We start from the raw sequence: 24,477 nt of genomic DNA, 5'->3' as shown, positions 1-24,477 counted from the left end.
TGTGCCTTAGTTGTTGTATTTGTGACTCTGGACCAGATCTCGTCATGTGAGATTTTTCTGTTTTTAGCACTGTCTGAACTTCCACCCTGCTCTCAAATTTACAGTCATTCTAGCTAGGAGGTCTCAAGGATTTTGGTGTGCGTGTGGATAGTCACATTAGTTTATTAGAAAATCACTTGGCCAATAATTTTCTGACTCTCTCAAGAATGCAGTTACATATGTGTATATTAATAATCATTCTGTTCTGAGAGTTTAAGTAGTTAATTTGCTTAACTATTATTTACTTTTTATATACTTTTTTAAAAAAATTGGCTGGCTTCCCTAAAAATAAGTTGGTGAAGGAGAAAATAAATATGCTGTTGGTTGCACTTACAATAGTGCCATTGTGCAAAGCAGAACAAGGATCATTTCCAAACGGCCTCAGGTGAAATCTAATGGGAAACAATTTCAAACTGGTCTGAGTTCATTGGTAGAAAGAATGCGTCTTAGATAAACATCTGATCCAAGTTATACTACTTGGTATTATTCCTTCTCTGATTTAGTTACAATTTTTTTTAAATTTTAATAAATATAGTTGCAGTGGCCAGTTGGAATAAGGAGCCTGTTATATTGTCTTTTATGTGGATTGTATAAAAATGGTTGTTTGCAGGTTATTCTGATTTATGGGGCTGATGCAGCTTTTTCTTATTACTGAAAAATGATCGTTTTCTCTAAACTGTCTCTATGAGAGAGGATACTTAGCATTACACTGCTCTGCTAGTGATGGCCTTTCAGACACAGCTTGCAGTTTTGAAGAATATGCAGTGTTAATTAACGTTTGGTTTGTTTTAGCATTCAGATTTGTTCCTCATATGTTTACAGGAGAGCTCCAGTCTTCCTGCTTCACTGCTTTTAGCTCAGCATAAGGACAGATCTACTCAACTAGAAATGCAACTGGAAAAACCCAAACCTGTCAAACCAGTCACGTTTTCCACTGGCATCAAAATGGTAAGACTTGCTTGTTTCTTTTTTTTAATGCCTTTCAAAAGACTGAGGGCTTCCTCATATGAGATTTAGAGGTTATTTAAGCCTCAGTTGCATATTACACCAAATATTCTGTTCTCTTCCAATTAAATAATTAATTAGGAATTAATTTAAGAATTTCATCATTCTGCTGGTTGGAATATATGAAATATTTTCATTCATTGCATGGCTGTCAAAAAGCTAGCTATACCTCTTTCCCTGACGAGTTGCGGTGTACTTTGAATTATTTTTGTCTCATTTGTGTACCAGTTCTGGAAGTTGAAATTTTTGAAGTTTAAGAATAGACTGCACTTTCTTCAGATTTACTTTAAGCACTGCAATAATCTGAGTATGAGACGGACAATTTAGAAAATGGTGCTGGGTGGTTAAAGACGCTATTTTCATTGTTATTGGACTCTAGGAAGCAACATGTATTTTTGCAAATGTGTTACTGCTAGGTAGATCTGTCAGCATTCCTGTTCTTTATCATGGTAAAAGCATGCATCAGCCTGTGTGTGGAAATGTAAAGTTCTGTGGGGGCTTTCAGGGGTGGGGAGCATCAGTTACTGATCTTTTTTGCACCTAACTGGCTTCCTGTTTTGTTTTGGTTTAAATCTCTGCACTTTTTTTAGGATTTGTATTTTAGAACTGATAATGGTGAACGATGTCTTGAAAATAACCAACGTGCTCTACGCCCCCCTCAGCAAACCAAGAAGTCAGCAGAGCAAAAACCTTTGCATCAAACTAGTCTCCCATCAATTAATAAACTTATTTTGTCAGGGATATCCGTGCTGCGTTCATTATCCCCCAAAGAGTTCACCATGTTGAAGCATTTGCAGCTTATTTTTCTGAAAGTAGTGTCAGCTTTTGCAAAGCTGTGCAGATTGTTTTGTTGTACTATAAACTGTATCATCTTCCTGTTTCTTTTAAAATCTGAGAGTCTGGGGGAGATTGGTATGCTTTGTGAGACGTTTTCTGTTTGTGTGGAAAAACTAGTGGACAGAAAATGTTCGTTCTGTTTTTTAAAAAAAAAAAAACTAACTGAACACCTGTACTTTTTCTTGCTGTTAAAATGTATTGCCCAAATTTCTTAAATCTGTTGGCCTTTCTCCTGGGAAAAGGAAGAAGATAAGCTTATGCTATCTGATGAGGACAATGCCTTTGTAAAGGGATATTAAATGCAGTTACTTTATCAGTGTTCAGAAAGCATGGGTAGGTGACTAATTTAATCTGTTCAGTCCTAGACAAACAAAAACCTCGCTCTGACTGACCTTTGTCCTGGATTAAAAAAAAAAACAACAAAAAAAAGGAATAAGTACAGTTAACAATAAAGTTAAGGATAGGAATATTTGAAGTTGATGACTACCATTTATGGAAAATGGATTACATCAGGCAAAACAGATTTTACAGTGATAAAATTACAGGTTTTGTTGAGAAAGACGAATGTTTCCGTATTTTCTTTATAGGGTGCTTGATTTAGTTATTACATGACATTGGTTTTTAGAATTATATAGAAATTACATTACACAATAACAACAATGTTGAGATTCAGCACAATAAATGAATTAACTGGCTAACTTGTAATTTCTAAAGTAGTTGTTGGTTACCACAGCATGGGAATATTTCTGTGGGTGTTCTGCTAGGACACAGTTCAGTCTTTGGAGCAGATGTTGAATTTCTGTGGATGACATGCAAGTTGGCAGTTTACAGGGCCACTTTGACAAGCTGGCCTTGTTTGAATGAAATGTGCTTTAATATGGCTAAATGCAAAATTATAAATAAAAGAGTAAATAACAGGCTCTGTGAAGAGAATTTGGAAGTTTAGCTGAGCAACTAAACCAATCTGACTCTTGGCCACAGCACGTGTGTGCGTGGGGGCCTTGGGTATGTGACTAATACAGCGATAAATAGGAAGGGACTTCTGAATGCAGTATTGGGAAGACTCACGGACTGAAGAGTTCTGCTGAATGTGTTTTGAGTGCGAAAGTCAGAAAGGACTTAAAGAGGATCCACAAAGGTCTATTCAAAGGCAGAAAGATGTGCTTTGCACTGCATTCTGCGACTAGTTTAGAAGGTTAAGATATGACTCAATTTACAGTAAGTACCTCCTTAACACAGAACATGCCAAATCTGAACAGTGTAACAGTAAATGTAGCAAGAGGCAGTAACCTTAGTTAAACAAACAGGATCTAAATAAGAACCGAAGGAACAAACAAGACCTAAAGTTCACAATGTTCCACTGGTTAATTGGCCTCACTGTTAAGACTGACTCTGGAATGCAGTGAAATCCCTAATTCTTGATGCTTTCAGATTAGGATGGAGATGTGTCTTGGAAAGTTACTGTAGTCAGCTACAAATTGCTCGGCTCAGGACAGAGCTAGTTTTGTAAAAAGCAATACTGCTTATTACACATGATTTGGTGTGGTTGATGATCTGTGACAGTGTGAGAGGAATTCCCACCTGGGTGCTCACCTTATGACATGCTGATTTTCCAGGGGGAGTGTTTTTCTAAAAACCTGAGATTCTCAGTCCATAGTAGGCATAGGTGTACACTTGAAATTGGAGCTTTTGTTGCGCTGCCCTTGAAGGGCCGCACTCTTTATAGTTGCTTTAGCTTTGTTCCTCTCTAAGCCGTGGGGTTTAACACTACTTATGTTGGTGGGGGCAGCTCTAGGGGAGCACTGAGAATTCTTAAAAATTACAATTCTAATCAATGCTCAGTTTAGCACAACAGTTCTGCAAGTTAAGTATAGTTTCTGTGAAAAGTTGTGCTCGCTGTTAGAGTTTTGGCAGCATATATTTTAAGAACACACATGGTGATTTATTCCCCTGTGCTTTTATTTTTTCCTAATAGTTTGGCCACCAACCTTTTCTGGTGGGTGTTTTCCTTAATTTTGTTTCAAAAAAAGGGAATCCAGATAGAGCTAGCCGAGATGCTGGCTAATACAGAGCTTGTGTTACACAAAGGCTATAAAAATATGTCAGTTGTGGCAATCCAAGGTTTTTGTTCAGCTTGAACATGGGAGTTTTTCCAGGGATGGTCTTGGTCAGAGATGTTCTTCAGCCTGGCTGATAATTGGACATGTTTCTCCTTTTCTGAATTAAGAGGCATGCCCATTCTAGTCTCCCGGGCTATGCTCAAGGAAGTTGGCTCATTTAAGGTGTCATATTAGTGCTGTGGAGTTCCTGTGCTTGCAGGGGGAGGAGGGAGTGTCTTTCACTTGTAAGCTAAGCAAGAGCATCCCCTATAGCACAAGACAGACAATTAGCTCATGGGGACAGGGTGTCCTTCACTTTTCCTTCTGTCAATTCTTTTTTACTCTTTTCAAGAGGAAGCTGCTTTTTATTTGCAGTCTGCTCATTAACTTTTAAATCTTGTTCAGTACATTATATATTTTGTGCACAAAGCATACCTTTCTAATTAATCACTTTGATTTACCTCTAAGTGGGGGGAGAAGGCGCTTCAGAGTTTTCTGCTTATCATGCTCACCGTATTAAGAAATAGGCTTTCAGCAGATCTGAATATTTAACACTTATTAAATCTAATCTCAAATCAGTGTAAAGCTACAAAAGAAACTGTAGCGATCTTAATTGTTGCAGTAGTGCTAAAAATACTATTTCCTGTCAATGCTTGTACTTCAGATTTTAGTGGCCCTCAAAAAGAGCAAAGGTTGTCGGAAATAAATGACGTTTCTAGCATTTCTAGGGCTTATCGGGGTGTGCAAAACAAATCTAAGGTCTGGCAGTAGAACCGTTCTTTTTCTTGGTGAATGTGGTGACCATTTCTGGTTGGGAGGTGGCTTTAACGTGAAGCTAATCTTAACGGGTAAGAGAGGTGCTCATATGCATTGCACATGAATGGCAGTTTGCAAATGCAGCAGGAATTCATTTAGTTGCAGTAATTTAGTTTTCTTTTTATGTCTCTGGTGTTTACAGGACTGTAGGAGCCTTTTGGTGCTTGTAGATTTGTGCTTTACATTACCATTGTGGTTAAAAACGCATAGAAGTGTGGATGTATTTAACTCCTCTTTAATTCACTGAACTGGGAACACGCAAACCTTTGAGTCTGCAGCCCAGCTATTTACATGTTTGTAAAAAAATACGAATGCCTTTGGCTCAGCTGTGTGCTCTCTTCAGCATGCTTCAGGCTGCATGCCCTGTCCCTTTTCTGTTCCTTCCAGTTTTATAATGTTTCTTTGCTCCCTTCCCCCAGCCTCCCAGGAGACTTAGCCTCTAGTGATGGTATTCTTGAAGTAATTTCATGTAGTTAAAAACTCAATTACCTCTAATTGGATTGCCCAAATATGCAGGAAAAGAACATAGCTGTCCTCTGGCCTGCTACCACTTGGGATAGGTTTTACACTTTATGCCCAAATACCTCAAAACTAATATAATGCATCACTGACCATTCAATTCCTGTCATGGTTTTTTTATTACTTAATAGCAGTGGGAATATTTATTAATAGAAGTATTAGTGCAGAGTTGTACATGCTTTGTCATTACCAAGATGGTCACTACCCCCCTGAATTTGCAGTTTAAATAGATGTGTCAGGGAGGGAGGGGAACCAGATGCCTGGAGGGGATGTACTAGCCCAGGATTAGACAGCCAGGCAGCGGTGGAAGGAGGAATAGGATCCAGCCCTACTAAATTCCTAACCTCTTGTCTCTTCCGCTGAGCTGGGCTCCGTCTCCTGTCAGCAGCACCCCTGAATGGCAGCAAAGTAAGAGCAAAATATCTGCTTCAGCTTCTGCTGCCCTGTCTGAATCATAGCAGCTATGTTACATTTAACTTTCTGTGTGTCTGAATATCACCAGGATTTTACTCCAGTTCTTGTAGTTTCAGGCCATTGGTAGCTGAATGCTGGGGAGAGCAATGTGCAGTGTGAAGCAGCTGGAGCTTGCAGGAGAGAGGAGTCAAATCAGTATTTCAGAGGCATGGATCTGTGTCAGACACAGGATGTCTAGGACACCTCAGGAATGCACGTTACCAGTAAGCTGAGCATAACAAGTGTTAGGGAATAGGTTTCATGCAGCGCTGCACTTGCAATATTATTCTAATGGGAAATAATGTTTATATTTTATGTTATGTGGAGCTATTTCTTTTAAAACGTTGACCTCATCAGCTCAGGTCAAATTAACTGTTCTTCATTATTGCCTTTTCCTACGATATTGCTTCCTGTGCAAACAACTGCGCAGCGGCTGCTTCTGTTTTTCAGTCTGTTTCTTTTATAGCTTGTGGGGTAATTATCCAAAATCCTGTTCCAAACACAAAGTCTGTCAAAATACCTTTTTAATCAGTTGTGCTCCTTCAAAGTTGCTTAGACACATGCCAGGTACTCTGAGGTAAGTGAAGTGCGTGTCGCACTAAGATTTAGAGTACAACTATTCTGCAGCTCCTGAGAGTGCTTTGCCACCCCATCTGTGTGACTGGGAACCGCTTCAGCCTTCCAGCTTTGCTTTGCCAATTCTGGTTTGGTTGGTTGGTTTGTTGGTTTTGGTGTGGTGTTGTGGGGGGGGGGGGGTGTTGGGTGTGTTTTGCCGCCCCCCGCCTGGTTTGTTTGTTTGAGTTTTTTTAAGTGCTTTTAGTATTTGCCTAAAGTTTTTTAAAAATAAATAAAATCAAGCCTATTTCCTTCCTTCACTATTATCTCAGCTGGTCTATCTTCAGGCTGAAACACTTTAGATGGAATACATTTTTAACATGTATGCCAGTCTGAGTTTAACTGGTGCTTTGTTTTTAATCTTTATGTGGCTCATACTACACACATTTCTTTTTTGCAGCTGGGTGGAATATTTCCCTTTTCACAACTTTTCATAGTTTAGAATCACAACAAAATCACAACACTTATTTTCAAGAGGAAGTAGTGTGTTTAGGTGTATAGATCCTCTCGGAATAGGTATATTTGTTTTAGAGAGCGTAAGTATAAAGGTAAACTTTTCAGTGGCCGTGAGCGATACTGAGACCTCCAGCAGGAGTCTGGCTGAATCTGTACTACAAGGCTGCTGCATTGCCCTTGCATCCTTGGTGCCTGCCTGTGTGATAGCTGTATCCCAGCTCAGTGCTCGGGCTGGCTGTCAGTCCCATGAAGCAGAGTCCCATTGCAGAGGAATCCCAAATGTGCTGGTGAGAGGGGAGTCGCAGTGCTTTCCAGCAGGTCTCCGAATGAAGATGCTCAGAGAACCAGCACTGCTGGCCAAGCAGCTTCCCTGGAGTAGAGGTTCACGGGGGGTGCATGCTGGGAGAGCTGGTACACATAGCCCTGTAACACCAACTCTACTAGTGGGATTCTGCAGTTGCTAAGCTCCCTCTCATGATTCCTGGGAAGAATATATTTCCTAGCAAGAATTGCATTTTGCTTTAGCTTTGAGTTTTTGTCATCAAAACAATGTCTGCTGAGGATACCTTTTTCTGAAAAGCAAAAAGGGAAAGAAATGGCGGCTGCTGGATCTCCACCATCTTGACAATACATGGATGTGGAATTCAGACGCATGAACTAAGGGACACAAGAAATGCTGAATGATAGAATTCACTTTAGGGCTAACGTGCTGGATTTCAACAGTTGTCTAGAGTCCTGCGATCCACATTCTGCTCACTGAAATCTTACAGGATTATATATGCAATATGCCTGCAACTTCCGAGTAGCATGACGGAGAATGATTAGCAGTAGTAAATATACTTGTCACACTAAATCTCTAGCCCTCTATTTAAATAAAGATGTTTTGTTAAGAGTCAAGCACATACATGCAGTACCATGCTTGAAGGTTTTGAACTCTGGTTTTGAAGTGTATGCCAGATAAACTTTATTTACGTGATCTATGATCAGAATAGTTCCTGTACACTCCAGCCCACAGACTGAAGTCTAAAATGTTTAACTGTTCTGGCCTTACTAAGTAATTACTATTATATCAAAGCACATAAACATTAAGGACATTATGTTGACTTAATGAGTTTTTTTTCCTAATGTAGGTAAGAAATGTTTTTTTTTGGGGAAAAAAACCAAAGTAAATGACAGTATTTGTAACTTATCTTCCCCTCATTTGCATAATGGGAAGGGAGACTGGCTTTTGAAAATGCAGTTTTACATCTCCCCGTATCTCTTTGCTGGATTTCTGTTTGGAATGCCTTAGGAAAGATGCCATCGTTGAAATTGAACTGTTTGGTGGACAGACATAATCAGAACTGCTTGACCTGATTCTGTTTTATGCTTGGGCTCTCATATACTGCTCTGTTAGAATAAATATTTGTTCATTTGCTTTAAGGCTCCTTTACATGGTTAAAGCAGCACATGTTTATATACACATATTAGGATAAATACAAATTAGACCCATAAGTTTGCACAGCTGTAATGACTGGAATTTAGTAAATGAAATAGTGCCAACACTGTTAATGGTACAGGAGTGAACAGCAAGACAAATGTACTTGTTAGTAAAGTGGCTGTAGCCAGCAGTGGAGCAGATCTACCCTTTAGCTGCTACTTTTTGGAATGTAACTGTTCTTAGGATTTGGGTTTTTTGGTGTTCTCTTGGTTTTTTTAATTGTTTGGTGGATTTTTTTTTGTTTGGGTTTTTTAATCTCCTGTTTGATTTATGGAGTTGCCCAAGAGCTCGCTTGCCTGACTCTTCACCATCAAATTTCAGAAGTACACCCGCTTGTCATGCAGCCTGTTGTTTTGGTCCCATGAAAAGATGATCCTCATTGGGAGAGGACTGCTGGAAGGGTTCAGCCAGGCTGCCTGCTCCCCTGCCCATATGGCAGCAGGCACTGGGACAGAGCAACAGGAACTGGGCTTTAGGTCCTGATACAGGATGTCCAAATTCCATCCTAAGCAACAGCCAGACCTGCCGCTGGCTGTGATAGCACAAAGACATGTTGTAAAGTGATCTAAGGAAAATGCCATTTAAATCAGCCTGAGATCTTCTTATTTCTGAGTGTTATAGCTCTGAATATGCTATTGCTTGAGTAGGTGTTACTGTGAGCAATAAGGAGAGATCTGACTGAAAGAAAGAAGGTGGCTGAGAGGAGAGTCCAAAAAAACAGCTGGCAGGGAAATAAAGAATAATAAAAAATTTCTCAATCATTGTTTGTTTTGGAAAGATCATGCTTTAAGCACATGGAAATACTTTACACATTTGAGAAGTGCTGACTTCCTACATGCCTTGTGAAGGAACAGCAAATCATTCATATAATGTAAACACGTTTATAGATTGTTCCAATATAACTTTTTTCAGTGCTGCTGTTCTCTTTAGCAAGATACAGTTTAGTGCATATTTGCTCTTTTGATGCTACACTTTGGCCAAGAGTTACAAACATCATAAATGTTAAATATTAGACTTTATGCTAAATGAGCAGTGCAAAGTTATTGAATCACATTTTTAGTGCAAAAAATTGTTAAATAGTGCTGCTTGATGCACTGTTTAAAAGTAAACATACCAGAAAATAGTGCTGGGGTGAAACAGAAATAAATAGCTTGTCTAAAAATGTGAGTATAAGTGGTCTCATTGTGTCTTGATAGAGATGATTAAAAAAAAAAGAGAGTGGACAAAGTTCCTCTGTAAGGGTAGAATTTTAAGTCGGGGAAGAAAAATTAATAAAATGAGAAGCTTTGGTGCCAAAATTGCAGTGGGTATTTGTGGAATTGTATAATCATAGTGCTGGGTGGTGGTCTTGAGAGGTCATGGGGTCCTCCTCCCCGCTGTGAGGCAGGGTCAGGGCCACTCCCTGACAGGTACCTGTCTAACCCACTCCTAAAGACCTCTGGAGATGGAGACTTTGCAGCCTCCTGGGCAGCCTCTGGTAGCACTTGCTGCCCTTGCTTTTACATTTTACGGGAAACTTCATAACTGTGCATTTCCTTGACCCAGATGCAAGTTCATTTTCTATCTAGGTAGATGCCAAGAGCGGGTGTTTCTTTGTCTCTTTGTAAGAACTTTTTGTGTACTTGAAGATGGCTATTTAAAGAGGATTTCATAGAACTAAATATTTTAGAATTTAGATATTATAAAAATAGTTCAGGTGCCTTAATTGTTACTTAACAATAAAAGCATTGATTTCTTCTGCAAATTGTTGATAGACTGTCTCCACTCTACAGACTAAATGTGAAACAATATTCATCAGCTGAGAAGAGGACTCTGGAGCGGGGCTGGTGACCTGGAGTGGCAGAGCTCGGCTAATGGCACCACAGATTCCTCTGAGCCAGCAGTCAGTTGGGTTGTGTCTGTTTGGTTTTGAGACACCTGTTTATTAGGGACCTGTGTGCAGACTCCTCACGGTCTAGTTTTATTCCTGGTTATTCCATTTCTCAATGAGCTAGAGTCTATTTGCCAGAGTTGTGGAGTAGATTCTCTTTGTAGCACAGTTAAAAGATCTCCCACATGCCTATATTTTCTTTCTTGCCTGTTCTCAGGGTCGTCTTCAGGCAAATTTTGGTACAGCCTACATCTGCCTTTTCTGAAACTCTTGTCAGACTTAAAGTCATACAAGGGGAGCCAAGAGGAGGACAAGAGGGATGGCCATAGTGGGAGGTAATCGCTGGAAGAAATGTGGCAGGAAAGTCGGTGTCAAGTGCTGGCAGCAGCAGCAGTGGTGCCATGGTGGAGCATGGGGTTGTAGGGATGGGGAGGCATAGGGCAGCAGGTGAGGTGGCTAAGGGAGGAGGTGGGGACTTGGATGTGAGGAGCTTTGAAGAGAATATGGCAGGGATGTGGGGCCATCACTCTGAGGGGTGGATCTGGGACAGAGTTTGGCAGAAAGGTAGGGATGAGTGGGATGGGGATTTCTAGGAAGAAGGGCTAAGAGGCTCCTGCATGGGATCGGGAATGACAGGACAGTTCTGGGACAGAAGGATCTGGGGAGTTGAGGGTTCTGCTGCTCATTTGTCTGGATCAGTTCCTGTGTAAGAAGTCCGGTCTCTGAGGGCAGCAGGGCATGGTGTGTGCACACTTGTGTGGTTTCAAACGTAACCCCCCCACTTGTTAACAAGTGTTCTGGCTGTAGGCAGTGGGGTGCGTGCAGGACTTGTGCTTCCCACAGCGTCTTCTGTTTTGCGTTAATCTCTGTAACCAGCTGGTAAACCAGCCTTACTAATATATTAATTCCCTACCAGGAAAAAATCTTCAGTGTGTTGATCAAGGCCATGCTGTGTGTGTGCACGTACTGCCTTTCCACACCTTAACTCATACCGAAGCGAAGGCAGCAGATAAATGAATGTTTGCTACAGGGTCTTAGAAGGAGTCAATTTTTGAGCTTTAAAAGATCACATGTGTAAATTTAAAAATACATTTAACAATAAAGACCTATTTCAAAGGAGCTGTTGGGGAGCCTTAGTTTTCAGTAGTCAGTACTCATCCAAGAAGCACTCGTATTGTGTTAGGGTACCTGCAGCAAAAGATGTTTTGGATCAAAGAGACAATGTTCTGTACCAAGGAGTCTTCAAAAGTAATTTTCCTCAAGAATGTTTGTTCAGGTGCAGAGGGCGGGAGAAAGGAATATTGTTTTAGGCAATTGGCGTTGGACATCAAAAGGTGAATTTCCCCATATATACCTAGTCTGGACTTGGTGTGTCAGTCAAGGTGTCACTGGAAAGGAATATTGACAGCATTGGCTACTAATGAAAGAGAAATTATTCTCACGAAGAAGTGCCTTGGTCTCTGAAAGTTTGGGCTTATCTTTATTCCTCTTTTTTTTTTTTTTTTTTTAAAAGAAGAAAAACCTGGATAATGGAGTATATAAAAGTGAAGGATCGACTGCTTTAGTTTATTGTTCTACTTTGCCTGAACATAGTTGCCACACAGGTAGCACTTGTATTTTTGGGAAATGTGAGGCTCAGGTGCAGTTTGTTCAGCAGAATGTGTGGCAGAGCAGTAAAATCCTCTGCCTCTTGCGAAGCAGATAATAGCATGGCAATAGGTTGTATTTTATGCAATCTCTTTTTAAAAAAATATAAAAATACATAAGAATATTATGACTACTAAGAAATCTGCTGTGACTTACTTAGACAAATGTGTGTAGTGGTATGGGCAGGAAATGGAGGGACAGAGAGCACATGTGGAACCATCTATCCAAATTAGCTGGATGGGGGCCAGGAAACTGGAACTTGCAACATGTGCAATGATTAGTAGAAAATGAAATGATGGGTTTGTGTAAGAGTAATGATTCTTGTTTTATTCCGGGACGGTGAGGTAGATCCTGCATGAGACAGATGGTATGTGTAAAGGTGGTGCATGTAGAATTGGAAGACAGTAGAAAGGTAAGTAGGTTGGAGGGAGGAACAATTTAAAACTGAGGGCTGTGCACATAAGGAAAGCAGCATATTTTTAGGTCTGAGGTCCATTCTCCTGTTTCATCTTTTGAAAGGGAGGCATAAATAAATACAGCACTGCTCCCTTCTCCAAAGCATAGAAAGCGAATCACAGAAATGTGATCCCTCTGCAAGACCGTCAGAGGCAGTGCTCAAGTAAACAAGAGCTGCTGATCTGTGCTGCGTAGATGTGCTGACAGATCTAAAAGGGATGGATGTAGGCGTCTGATCCTTGCCATCATTAGGCAGCCTCTGGCACCAGAGCTTAGGGCTGCCTGTGTAGGTATACCTGTGGGCATGTGCACATGGCTAGCGTTAAAAAAAAAAAAGCCCTATAAGTCTAAATATATATAAGGATGTCCAGCTTGTGAGTTCAGACAAGCAAAGTTTGAATAACTGATTAGTAAATATTTGAAGAATTTTCTGCCTTTCTAAAAAGGTGGCAGCTTCTGTAAGAGCGTGATGGTAATGACACTGGGAGTGGCAGCGTTTCTCTGCACTTTGGTCTGGAGTGGGGTTTGAGCCAGATCATGACTACAAGTTCAGAAAAAAGGATAACCTGTTGACTTACGTTGTTGGATTTTCTATCAGCCACACTCAAACTCTAGTATGGATAGAGCTATAGGGCTTCAGTGTTGTTTGCTTGAGGGAAGAGATCTTGGCACAGATCTTTGACATCTAGATCCTGGTGCTCAAGGTCTGTTGGCACCATCCTGGCCATGCCTGCACACCAAGGATTCCCCTTTGTGGTTGTTCCCAGTAAAACACAATTAGGGTTTTCTTGCTTTGTAAGGGGAGAGCAGGAGGGCTTGGTTTGAGAGCTGATGGGAGGATGAAGAGAGGATTGCAATGGGAACTTCATGATTCCTTCATCCTCACCCATTCAGTTTTCACTTACCTTGATCTGCCTCTTTGTGGGATGATGCCTTGAGCTTGAAATCCCATTTTAAATTTTGTAGGATCTGAAGCCTAGACTGGATTAGGCCAAGAATTTATCTCCAATCAGGCATTTCTAATATCTGTTAGGAATAACGGGTAAAAAAAAAACCCGCCAGCCCTTAAGGTGCAGTTTATACCAAAGCTTAATGTTTTACCCAGTTTAGTTTCATTGATAGTGTTGTGTACAGCATCTGCCTTAAGTTAAATTTAACCTGTTTTGTGTCTGGTTAGTTAAGTGAATTTGAAATACAAAATTAAACAGATTGTTACTTTAAAAGTGACATGAAATATTCGTGAAGAGTGCTGTACCCATTTAACTGTTGGTTGCTTTTGAACTCTGTGAAACTAACTTCAGCTGTAGCCAAGGTTCCAGGTATAACTTTGGCATTAAGTCTGGTTATCTCCTAAATGAAAACCTTTGGAATTGCTTTTAAAAAAAGGGCCCTGACTATTTTGTTTGTCATGAAGAAGAAAGTATAAATGTGGCTGCACTTTTAGTTATTTTTATTCAGTTTATTTTTATTTACAAAGAGGCAAAGTACACAGCAACCACAGCTTTTCAAAATGTGAAATTTCTTCTGTAGGAAGAAACCCCCTTTGGAACTTAGGATACTTTATCTTTGCTGTTAAATACAACACTACGTGACCATCCTGTTTACCTTCTATTGTCTTCAGCCCATCTCTGCTCCGTCTCACTGGTAGTATCAGGCTTAGAAAGGAGAAGTGGGCTGCTGGAGGGAGCAGAGGAGGACTTACAGGTGGGAAGTGAATTTAGACGGTAAAAACCACTGCTGCGTATTCTGTTTGGGGAAGCCTGTGTCTGCAGCTCTCGAGCTGTGAAAGTGTAGCATGGACCTGAGAAAGGTGGGAGGAGAGCGTATTTTCATCTGTTTTTTGCATGGGGAAATTTTTGCTGTTGTGCATTTTGTCGTCTTTGATTTTGTTGGCAGAAAAGGAGCAGGAAAGCTAAGGAATGGCCAGCTGAGACTTTTAGGAAAGGGAGAGAGAACCCATACCTGACATCGCCTGTGGGTGACAGGGAGAGACACACACAGCAGTTCTTTATTTTTGCAGTCGGAGGTATGTGTGTGTGCATTGTCAATTGTCCGTGACAGCTGACGTTGGGGGGAGGGAGCTTTTTAGGGGAATTCAGAGATTTGGATCAAGGAATATCTGCTTCAATCAAAATACTTCATTTCCGTTTAATACCAAGAGACTATCAGATAAAGCCAGTTGAAACATGATTTTTGGACTGGAGTATCAATGCAACTTTGGGTGTTTTTTGTTTTGGTTTCCCCACCCTCCCTAGCAGGGCACGTTTTGCTGAAGGATCAGTTAGAAAACCCGAATGAATGTGGATAATGTGAGTGATAGGGTTACTGCTCTGACCGCTTTGGCAGATTCATTCAATTTATAAAATCTGCCCCTTTCACAATTCTTTTATTCTTTGATATTTTTTGATTCAATTAATTGTGAGGTTTTTTTCTTATTATTTGCATAAGGGCACACAAAGTATTAAGCTAAGGCTACAGAAAATAACGTCGTAAATACTTTTTTACTGGTCTGAAATCTAATTAAAAACCTGCAAACTTAACCATTCATCATTTTACCGTAGGAGTGTATTTCTTACGGAGGCAGTCTAATATCCTGCAGCAACTTCATGCCATTACAAAATAATTAATGGACACTTTTAGGGCAGTGTGTGTTGCTACAATGTGGAATAATACTTCAGTGTTGTAAGTGAATGGCGTACTAGGAAACACTAATCCCTCGTGTATAGTAACAGGAAGTATGAATATTACTTATTAATAATAACATAAAACACCTTAGCACACATGCTTTTTTTCTGGGCATGTCTACCTTTTTGTAAATAACAGTGAATTTTAATTACAGAAAATGGGTGAGAAGCAAGAACAATATGTGTAATTAAGAAGATCTGTTTATTTAAAAGCCTTCAGAAGTTGTAGAAGATGGAACGTAGCCGTATGCGAGGGATGAATGTTGTGCAATACTGCCCCTTCATTCCCCTTTCATAATAAATCTCTGCAGAGTATTCATCTAAAGGGCTGGATGCCAAAAAGAACAGGTTCGACTTGTCTGTGAGGATTTACACCACAGTAAAATGCACAACTGCTTTTGCAGAGGTCATTGTGAAGGTCACGGAGCCAGTATGCACTGCTGAATGAGAGCAGCCTGTAACAGTGGTGTGAGAGGTTGGGCTGGGTGAAATCAATATTTAAAACCTTGTACGAAATGTAGCAATAAGCTGGAATTGTTAAAACACATGACTTCAAAGCATGTATGCTGTTTTGCAAGAAATGAATGGTCTCTTTTCCAGAAGTTTGCATCTCATACCCTCTGCCGAATGTAGCTCCTAGGTCAAAATGCAAGTGTTTCCTCGATTCCTGAGAATTAACGCTGAAATAACTTAGTCTAACATAAATGCTCTCAAACCATTAACAATTACCTCTGTCCAGTTTAAAAAAGAAACATCCTCATTGATATTGAAGTGGATTTAATTACCTGAAATTTGGCACACCTTTTTTTTACAAATAAAGTCTGAGTTTGACCGTAGGGTCACTATGTCTTTAAATAAAAGATGATGGTCATTTCAAATGGCAACCGGCCATTGGTGGGGTTTAGTGTAGAGATTAATTAGTAAACTTTGGAATGCGCTACAGCAAATGCAACTGATTGGCAATAGCATGTGGAGCAGCAACTGGTGGAAAGCTAGTGCTGCTGAGCAGCAGAGGTATTTCCAAAAAGACTTAAGGGCGCTGTGATGTGCTGTGCTTTAAATGGCACTGTGCTGATTGCATCAAACCACCCGTTTTCCATTTATGCAGTTTAGTAAATTCACAGATTAAAGAAATATGATGTGCATTTGGAAAGCAAGCAAGTTTTCTTTAATTGTTTTGATGTGATTAGGTGCACCTCATCAATAAACAGTGATGCCCCTGAACATCAGTTTAGAGAGGATTGTGGTTTGTCTCCAGAGCATTTTGCAATTTTTTTAACTAGGAAGACAAATATGAAGTGTACTGTTGAATGCTGAGATAGGGATTATTTGAAAAAGACACTGGAGTAAATATGATTAACTCAATGGCTATTGCAGTAAGCCATTTTGTAGAATGTAGTCTACTTTTTAAAATTATAGGAATTACTGAGTATGTGTGTTTGTATGCTTTATAACTGCTTACTGTCTTCTTTTTAAGGTTTTTAAATACGTGATTAGAGAAATTTGGAAACTTTCTCATTAAATTGGCTTTCTAAGGATGCTTGATCTATTTGCTAAGAGTAATGGACCTCATTATACATAGTCCCTAATGGGACTATTTTCTCAATTTGTGTAGGCTGTGGGATTGGGGCCTAAGTAATAAAATTACGATGATTTATGTAATAAATAACTACTCTTGAGAGATTACATGGAAGTCCTATGTACTACTTAAAATCTTTCTTAATATTATTGTATTAGTCTCTTCAGTTAGAGGGGCATGGTCAAGCATCCGTTTAAATCAGTAAGCAAACTCACACCAATACCGGTGGATCTTTGCTTCAGAAATGGCCCATGCGACTTGACTAGCCTGGTAAAATTCATCTTACTATATGTACCCTGAGTACTGAGCAAAAGTCTGCCCTTGTGGACTAGTTAATGGTATCACTGAAATAGTCATATAAAATTTTTGATCTAAAACTGGCAGAGGTGTTTGATATCAATCTGTGGACCAGGCAGTAGGAGGTGGTGGTGTCTAATACCTGGTTGTGAGCTGCGTGACTTCTGAGCTGTCGGAATGGTCTACAGAAGGCCGAGGAGCGGAGACTGGAGTCGTCAGGGTGCTGGTTGTTTCTTTGGAGGCCTGTTTCTGCAAGCCTCTGCTTCCTAGACAGTTGTGTTTATTGCCATAGGTAATTGCAGGGAAGCAGATGGGCTCAGTTTATGCAATCAGGTTTAGGCTTGCTTGGCTTTGGTGGACTGGACTTGTAGGCCAAATCCAGACAAAGTAATCGGTATGCGACTGCTGCTTTGACTTTGTGAGGCTCTTCCTGTGCTTGAAGCTGAATCATTCATAGTTTTCTAGGCTGAATCAGTGTTGTTGAATCTGTGTTTAAGCCCCAAGTAAGTGCATGATAAAATTTCCTGGTAGCAAATAGATTTGTTAGCTTGCCATGCCTTTAAATGAATCCTGTGTATAAACCTGCATGTGATTGGGACATTACACGGTTTTGCAAAATGTTCAATGACAGTATTTGTTAAAAACTGTTTAACAATTTGTGCCTTTGATTATTTGTGTGTATCTGTGTGTATACATATATAACAGAAAAACCCATGGGTGCAAAAAGCATCTCATTTAAAAACACAGTATTTGAGCACAGCAATCAGCTCTCTAATTACTGAGACTTGGTTATTTTTTAAAAAATGAAATCTGTGCGTATGTACAGTGTACACATCCAAGTACATTACAAAGCATTATGAATAATTAAACACAAACTGTAGCCCTTGACATAAACAATGTAGGTCCATTCAGCAAGGCATTATCCTGCCTGGGCCGCTGGTTTGCTGTGACTCAACTTACTTGTATGCATTACAGAGCGCTCTTGGTAGCACTTGAGGGGTTGCCTTTTATTATTGGTCTAAATCTAAGATACGAAAGATTAAACGGAGTCTAAATTTCCTTGACTTGATAGCAGCAGTCACTGCAACTCCGTGCTTTTGCTAATGCCCCAGAGCAGACCGGCATAGCGGCTGGGGTAGCGGAGGCTTAGGTGATTTCAAAAGGTGAGCTGCTTTTAGGCTCTGCAGGCTTTTTTCCTTGTAGGTCTCTTAGACATGCTGGCTGTCAACACTCGGTCCTAGCAATTAATGTTTCAGCTGACACAGCAATGGCTGAGAAAAGGAGATGGGGGGAGAAGAGTTGATGTAGTGTTGTGTTTTATCTGTGACACAAGATTACTGTGAAACCAAGGGAGAAAACACATTTTCAGGATATTACTGGTTGATAAAAGTTTATGTCCAGAGCTAGGACAAAGCTATTTAGGCCGGTGGTGATTTAAAGTGTTTGGTTGATTGTTAAAGCTTTTAGATATGGCCTGGCCATCTTTTGCTGAAAATATAATTTTCCTAAAGAGTTATACCTCTTACCTTCATTTTCTTTTTCTTGTCAAATCTTGGACAGTTAAGATAAAACCCCCAAAATGCACCCTGGATTATTAAGACAAACATGCTGTGAAAGCTTCTTGAACAGTTTGCCTTGGCACGATGAAATTAATGTGATTATAGTCCAGCACTGGGGGGCGGGGAATACCCCTTCAAACTGTCTGCACTTGGGAAAGGAAACACAAAAAATGTATTATTATTATTCATATGTACCCTAGAGCTTCTGATTTGCTCCCATTGACTTCAGTGATTTGGTATCAGTTACCCCAATGCCTGTAGCAATGGGTTTGTGTTTCATGTAATGAAGTGGAACGGCGATGCAGATGCACAGTAGCCCAGTGTTGCTGGATGGATGGCTTCCAGGTAGATGGAGACTTGGGCTGACCGGCTTAGAAGGCGATCCTTCATGGTCAGCCAAAAGTCAGCTCTTGCTGGTGAGTTTAGAAGCGTGTGCGTGCGTGCGCGCGTGCTTAGTCAGTCTCTTGTATACCTGTATGATTGTACCACTGATTAGACTCAAAAGGTTTGGCAAGCCCTATTTGTGTGGGAAGCTTGAGTGCAAAAACTTGCCTAATTTACTTTATTTAAATCAATATAATCCTGCTTAAGGCCTTTTGGAAAGCACATCTAAGTGAACGGTGTTTTAAGTTAACAGTGTCTTTCGTGTTAACAATAAAAGCTAGTTTCATTTTAAAAGGGTGTGCTTATGGTTACCTTATACAAACTTCTTGCCCTGTTAAACGTGGAAGGACTCAATTCTCCTGCACGCACACATTGTCTTTTGTGAAATTTGTACTTGGAAGATTTAATATCTTCAAGTTTGCTTTGTGATCAGCAATTCTTTGAACTCACAAACAAGAAAGTGTGGATAACTTCAAATATCTATTTGAAGTCTGATTCTAAGGAATGCTTATGTTGGTTTTGACCTTTTCAATGTGAAGTTTGATCTGACTCAAAATGGCAGTATTCAAGCAGAAATGTAAATACAGCCTAAACTTTTTTTAGATATCTTTAAAATATGTTCTGTCTCTTAAAAGACCGGGACTTTATTCCAGAGATCCTGGATATTCAAACCATGGAAATGTACTTCTGTTCGCAAGGGCCCTGATTAAGCAGCTGATCTCTAATGAGCAAAGCTCACTTGCATGTGCTTTCATTCAGAAGATACTGATCTGTGGTGGTTTAGACTTGAATATAACATTTTTGGTAATTGTGACACTTCATAGAATAGAGAAGGGCTAAGAGTAGAAGCTGACTGACATGATTTAGAGTTCTATATAAGCACATAAAGCTGTAAGTTGTCTTGTGTTTGGTTTTGAAAAGCTCTTATTAACTACTTTGACATCTCGCTTCTATTCTCAAACATCTGCTTTAGATTGTTTGCCATAAAAGTGTAAGAATTAATTTTGCCCTCATTTTTGTTATTGCTACCAGAAACCAAACTATTTTTATTACTTCTTGTATAGGGATTTGGACCCTGAACTATTTAACTATTTTCAGAGTGGAGGAGAAAATGAGTTTGTATTTTTTTTTTTCTCCCTCATGCTCCCCCCCCCCCCCCCCCCAGCTTACAGGTAAAGTTAATTAACTTACAGTTTTTAAATGCACAAAGATGTTAGGCGTGGCTTGTTAAACTGTATAGTAAGCTCTACTTCACTTTATTTGACCTGATATTATGAGTTTTAAGGGAATTCAAACGATCAGCTCATTTTGGTTTGTTTCTCAGAACAGCAGCTGCCCTGAGCCGGGGTAAGACATTTGCATCATCTGTGGAGAGCTTAGTGTACATATTTTACTGTATGGAAATAATATGTGAAAGTCAAAGAAATGAAAACTTTGCTATATGTTTAGTCCTTTGATTAACAAATCTTTTAAATATTTGTTCCTGTTTCTTGGATGACAGCCTGTTTGTGGTGTTTCCCAAGAAGTAGTAAGTAGCTACGGCATGCGATGCGATAGCTTTCCCTATGTTGTGTATTATTAAATTTCAGGGCATTCTGCTGATGCGGGTTCATCCCATACTTATGTCAGAGCATATAGTAGTCTTCCTTTCTACAATGGTAGTGTTGTTTTTAAGGCAAAACTGTCATAGTGAAAGGCTGTAGCAGGAAATACTCAGGCAGCCTCTAACTTGCTCAAAATCTGGTGTTTGTGCTGCAGATGCTTTCACAGCAGTCTTCTCTTTCGGAATCTGTGGCGACACTTGCCTTTTTTATTTGAATACAAGTGTTTTAGCAGAAGGGTTCACAAAGGAGCCAGTGAACAAGATAAAACAGGCAAGGCATCTCTTTATTTTATAAATAGATAAATAGCGTTTTTCTGGGACTAAGTGAAATTACCATGTGATTGTATTGCTGTTTTGCTGCCAGCTTCCATTTTCTCTAAGTGTAGATTTTTTTCATGGCAGGAACCATTCGTTTTTCTTTGTATTAAGGATGCCTTAAATGTTTCTGGTTATTGTGCTTCAAGGAGCTACAAAGCTGTAGCCACCGAAACCAGAGTAATGCAGTTAGGCCGTGGTAGCTCCTGGGTACGCAGAGGGTCTCTTTCTGCAGTGTTCTCAGGATCAGCCAGGGCTTACAAATAGACTTTCTGATCCTGTGAAGTTCTGTGAATCCTGTTCAAAAATACTGCTAAAATTCAGGCGCCGTTGTACGCTACTTTGAAAGCTGTTATCTGTCTGTGGGTTAAGCATCATTTTGATATAGCCATTTAAAACATAGGTGGACACTTGCATGGAAGGAAGCTGAACTCCTCTGGAAGGACAAAACAGTATGTTTTATGCAGATTAAAAATACAGTTACTTCTGCCCCAGAGAGTGCTTTTGTTTAATTTGGCAAAATTAATGTGCATTGCAAAACAGTGCCGTGAATGGTGTGTTACGTTTGCAGTGTGTCTCTTCCTCTCCCCTAATTGGCTTATGTCTACTTGCACACTCTGCGTGCAAATGAGGAAAAAAGCCTAGAAATAAACTACTTTCCACTTTGTTAAAAGCAGCAATTTCTGAATATATTGCTAACAGGTTTCAGTTTTCATTTAAAATTTGTCCACAAATGTAAATGTAATCCACAAGTATTGTGAAGGTGTCTCATGTACTGCTAATGCCTGATAACACTTTCTTCATTTTGCTACTTTAAACCTAAGTTTTTCTAACTTTTTTGAAAAGTTCTTCCTTCTTTTTGCTGCTTTCTAATAAATCTCTCTGATGATGTTTCTTCGTGTTTTTCCTATTCTATTCATACTCCTCCTTTCATCTGCCTTTATTGTCCTTTTCTTAATAATTTATTCCTTTTTTTTGTCCCCGGTGCTATAAAAACTTACCTGCTTTCTTTTGCCAGACAGTTATTAACCTTCAGCAGTCCCTCCTTAAAATCTAGCAATTCAAGGAATCTCAACTTTATTTCTTCTCTTTATCAGGCAGACATAAGCCATGCAGAATGTGGTGTTCTGCATCTTTATCAACATTCGTCTGAATCTAGGCTGAACGCTCAGTAAAACAGGGAGTATGTCTCTGATTTTCACACACACACACACACACACACACACAGAGTTTCTCATCTTCTGCAGGCTGAGGTCAGCTTTCTGTTTGGTTTTGTTATTTTAAGCAGTCTTTCTTTTTACATCATCCATCAGACTCTGCATTCTTTAAAAGCAATGCTGTATAACTGTGGCTGTTGGAATGGGGGGGAGCTGCTTTAGAGGATCCCAGGAAAGAGCAGACAGTAGAGCGATGTGTGGCACTTGATTAGTAGAACAGAAGCTCATAAAGTAGCTAATTTTTGCAGATTCCACTGTTCTCCAGGAAATCCTAAATAATTTTGTTGCATAACGAAGGGATCATATCAATGTAATGCCCAGCTTTACTGCAGCTAAATAGGAACACCAGTAGATTCAGCTGTACCCGGACTCAAACAATTGTTGCTGGTATATCTGTCCCTCTCTTAATGTTATGTGTCATGATACACAAAGTGGCATTTGTCAAATCAATTTCTACTTCACATCCCTTGAAAAATTAGGTCCTTAATGTGGGTATTTAAAACAATATAATATTAAAACCTTTAATCCTGTAATTAGAGTGGCTACTGCAGAGCTTGTGCTTTGTTGATAGCCAAATCAAAATGATCAAGGCTCCAGAAGTCTGATGGTAGAGATGGAACAAGTTTGCTTAATTCTGCTAAATGCTGTATTGCTAGCACAGGAGATTGGGAATTGGCGTAACAAACTGACCAGAACACTGACTTTGAGTCACCTGTAGTGAAATGTTGTCTCTGAAAAATGGGAGGAACCTGCGGTGGGACCCTGAGAAGGACCACATCAAGCCCTGTGAAAACCACAGTAGGAAAAACAATGCGTGAGCTGATAGTGAGGTTTGCAAATGCAGTTGGGACTCCCAGAGTGTCTGAATACCACACAGCAGCCAGTTTGTGGCATGGCTCTTCAATCTAGCTGAAAGTGGCCAAACAGACATCGCGTGCAGGGTAGAGCTCCTGCAACCCAGAGCAAAAGCAGAAGACGTGCAGAAGCAGTTGAAGTGCTGCATACAGCATGGCAGATTGCACAAAACTGAGGAAAACAGGGAACTGAGACTGAGTTAGGAGCAAGATTGAGAAATGAGCCTGGAAAACCAGGGGGGTGACCTGTGGGCGCATTAGTTACATGAAAATGCTGTTATGTTTTAATCCTTTGTTTCAAAAAAATGATGCTGTCTTGTGTACCAGGCTGTCCTTTGAACAGCGCCGGAGATTTTGAGGAAAGCTTGGCAGTTCCTGCCAGAACTCTGGAGTCTCCGCTGAAAACAAGCGAGTGACTCGCTGCAGCAAACATCCAGACTATCCCCTGAATCCTAACTGGGCTCCAGCAGCCAGCGCTGGAGAGGACTGTACCAAACAGGCGCTGCGATCCATTGATGTGAAAAAGGGCGCCAGGCTGTTCTGTGAAGAGAGCAGTCACTAAATCCTGGTACTGGCACTGACCCAGGAGAATTGTATTTCGGCATGTTAGATGGACGGGGGCTTTCTTCTGAGAGATTAGAGAAATGGGGCTTTTTGGCAGGAGCTTAAAGATAAGTCTGGTCAGGTAATTACTTATGTCAGAAAGCTGTAAGGGAACATTTTGGAGGCAAGTAGAATTGATGGTGTGATTTAGTCCATGTTGCTCCATGGTTAATTTCCCAGGTACCTGTTTGTAACAAATCATATATAGGTGACCGTCTTTGTTAACAGTTTCTTTGGTGCTGTCGATCTCTTGCTTTATTTCTGCCATTCCTAAGGAAAGCATACCTTTTAAATCTGCTTTGGCATTCAAAAATCAATTAAGTTACTGTGGAGGGGGAAAAAAAAGTCTAAATTTAGCCAGATTGTTGCTAGGCATCTGAAATCATCTACCCCAGAGAGGAAGTTGGGGGGCCGATGGGGGGTGACAATCTTACATCTCCTGTCCTGCCAAGTCTGGTGAGATTCTGGTTTTGAGATCAACAGGAGAACTTACGTTGATTTTGTTGGTTTCTGTCAGGTCATTTATTCTCTTTGTGTTTTGCTATTGGGATATCCCCATAGCACTTTTCATAATTGAGTAAAGAAATTAGATTTATTGTTGGTTTTCAAGAGCAGAAGAAAGAGCAGTTGGTTTCAGATATTTAAGTCTTTGGAAAAGCCTCACTGGCATAGGAATTTTAGGCTAAGGAATGGAATTATGCATTTTAGTTTGACAGTCTTTGTGTTTATTTTAAAAAGCTGTGGAAGACAGGGAGGGTGAAGGTTAAAATAATATTAACTGAGCCCTCAAAATCTATCAGTTTCATTCTCCTTTTCCTGAGTATTACTGTAGTCAAAGTAAGTAGTTAATCAGAATCAGAAAGCCATATTAGCATTACTGACTTGCATTTGTCCATAGTGAATTGGGAGGGTGGAAACTGGGTAAAAAACCCCAGCCTAACCCAGCTTTTGGCTCAGACCGCATTGCCCAAGATTTTTGCACTAATATAGTTCTGTAAGAAATTCTGTTAACATGAAATCTTTCCAGAACCTGAATTCTGTTGTGAGCTTAACAGTAAACCAGTTTCCTAAGACTGCTTATACAGAAAAA

The 24,477-nt window shown here is 40.0% G+C and overlaps 1 protein-coding gene across 7 annotated transcripts in view; it reads left to right on the top strand.

Annotated features, from left to right (window-relative positions):
- Positions 1-24,477, top strand: part of MNAT1 (MNAT1 component of CDK activating kinase) — a 125,653-nt gene that overhangs the window by 56,741 nt on the left and 44,435 nt on the right. For all 7 annotated transcript variants that reach the window (XM_064460987.1, XM_064460989.1, XM_064460991.1 and 4 more), the window contains one exon: positions 862-987. In XM_064460987.1, coding sequence (XP_064317057.1) covers positions 862-987 — 126 coding nt within the window. The remainder of the gene's footprint in view (positions 1-861; positions 988-24,477) is intronic.

The sequence above is a fragment of the Phalacrocorax carbo genome, chromosome 9 (assembly GCF_963921805.1).
Source record: "Phalacrocorax carbo chromosome 9, bPhaCar2.1, whole genome shotgun sequence".
Taxonomy (NCBI): Eukaryota; Metazoa; Chordata; class Aves; order Suliformes; family Phalacrocoracidae; genus Phalacrocorax; species Phalacrocorax carbo.
This window is presented reverse-complemented; position numbering and strand designations above follow the sequence as displayed.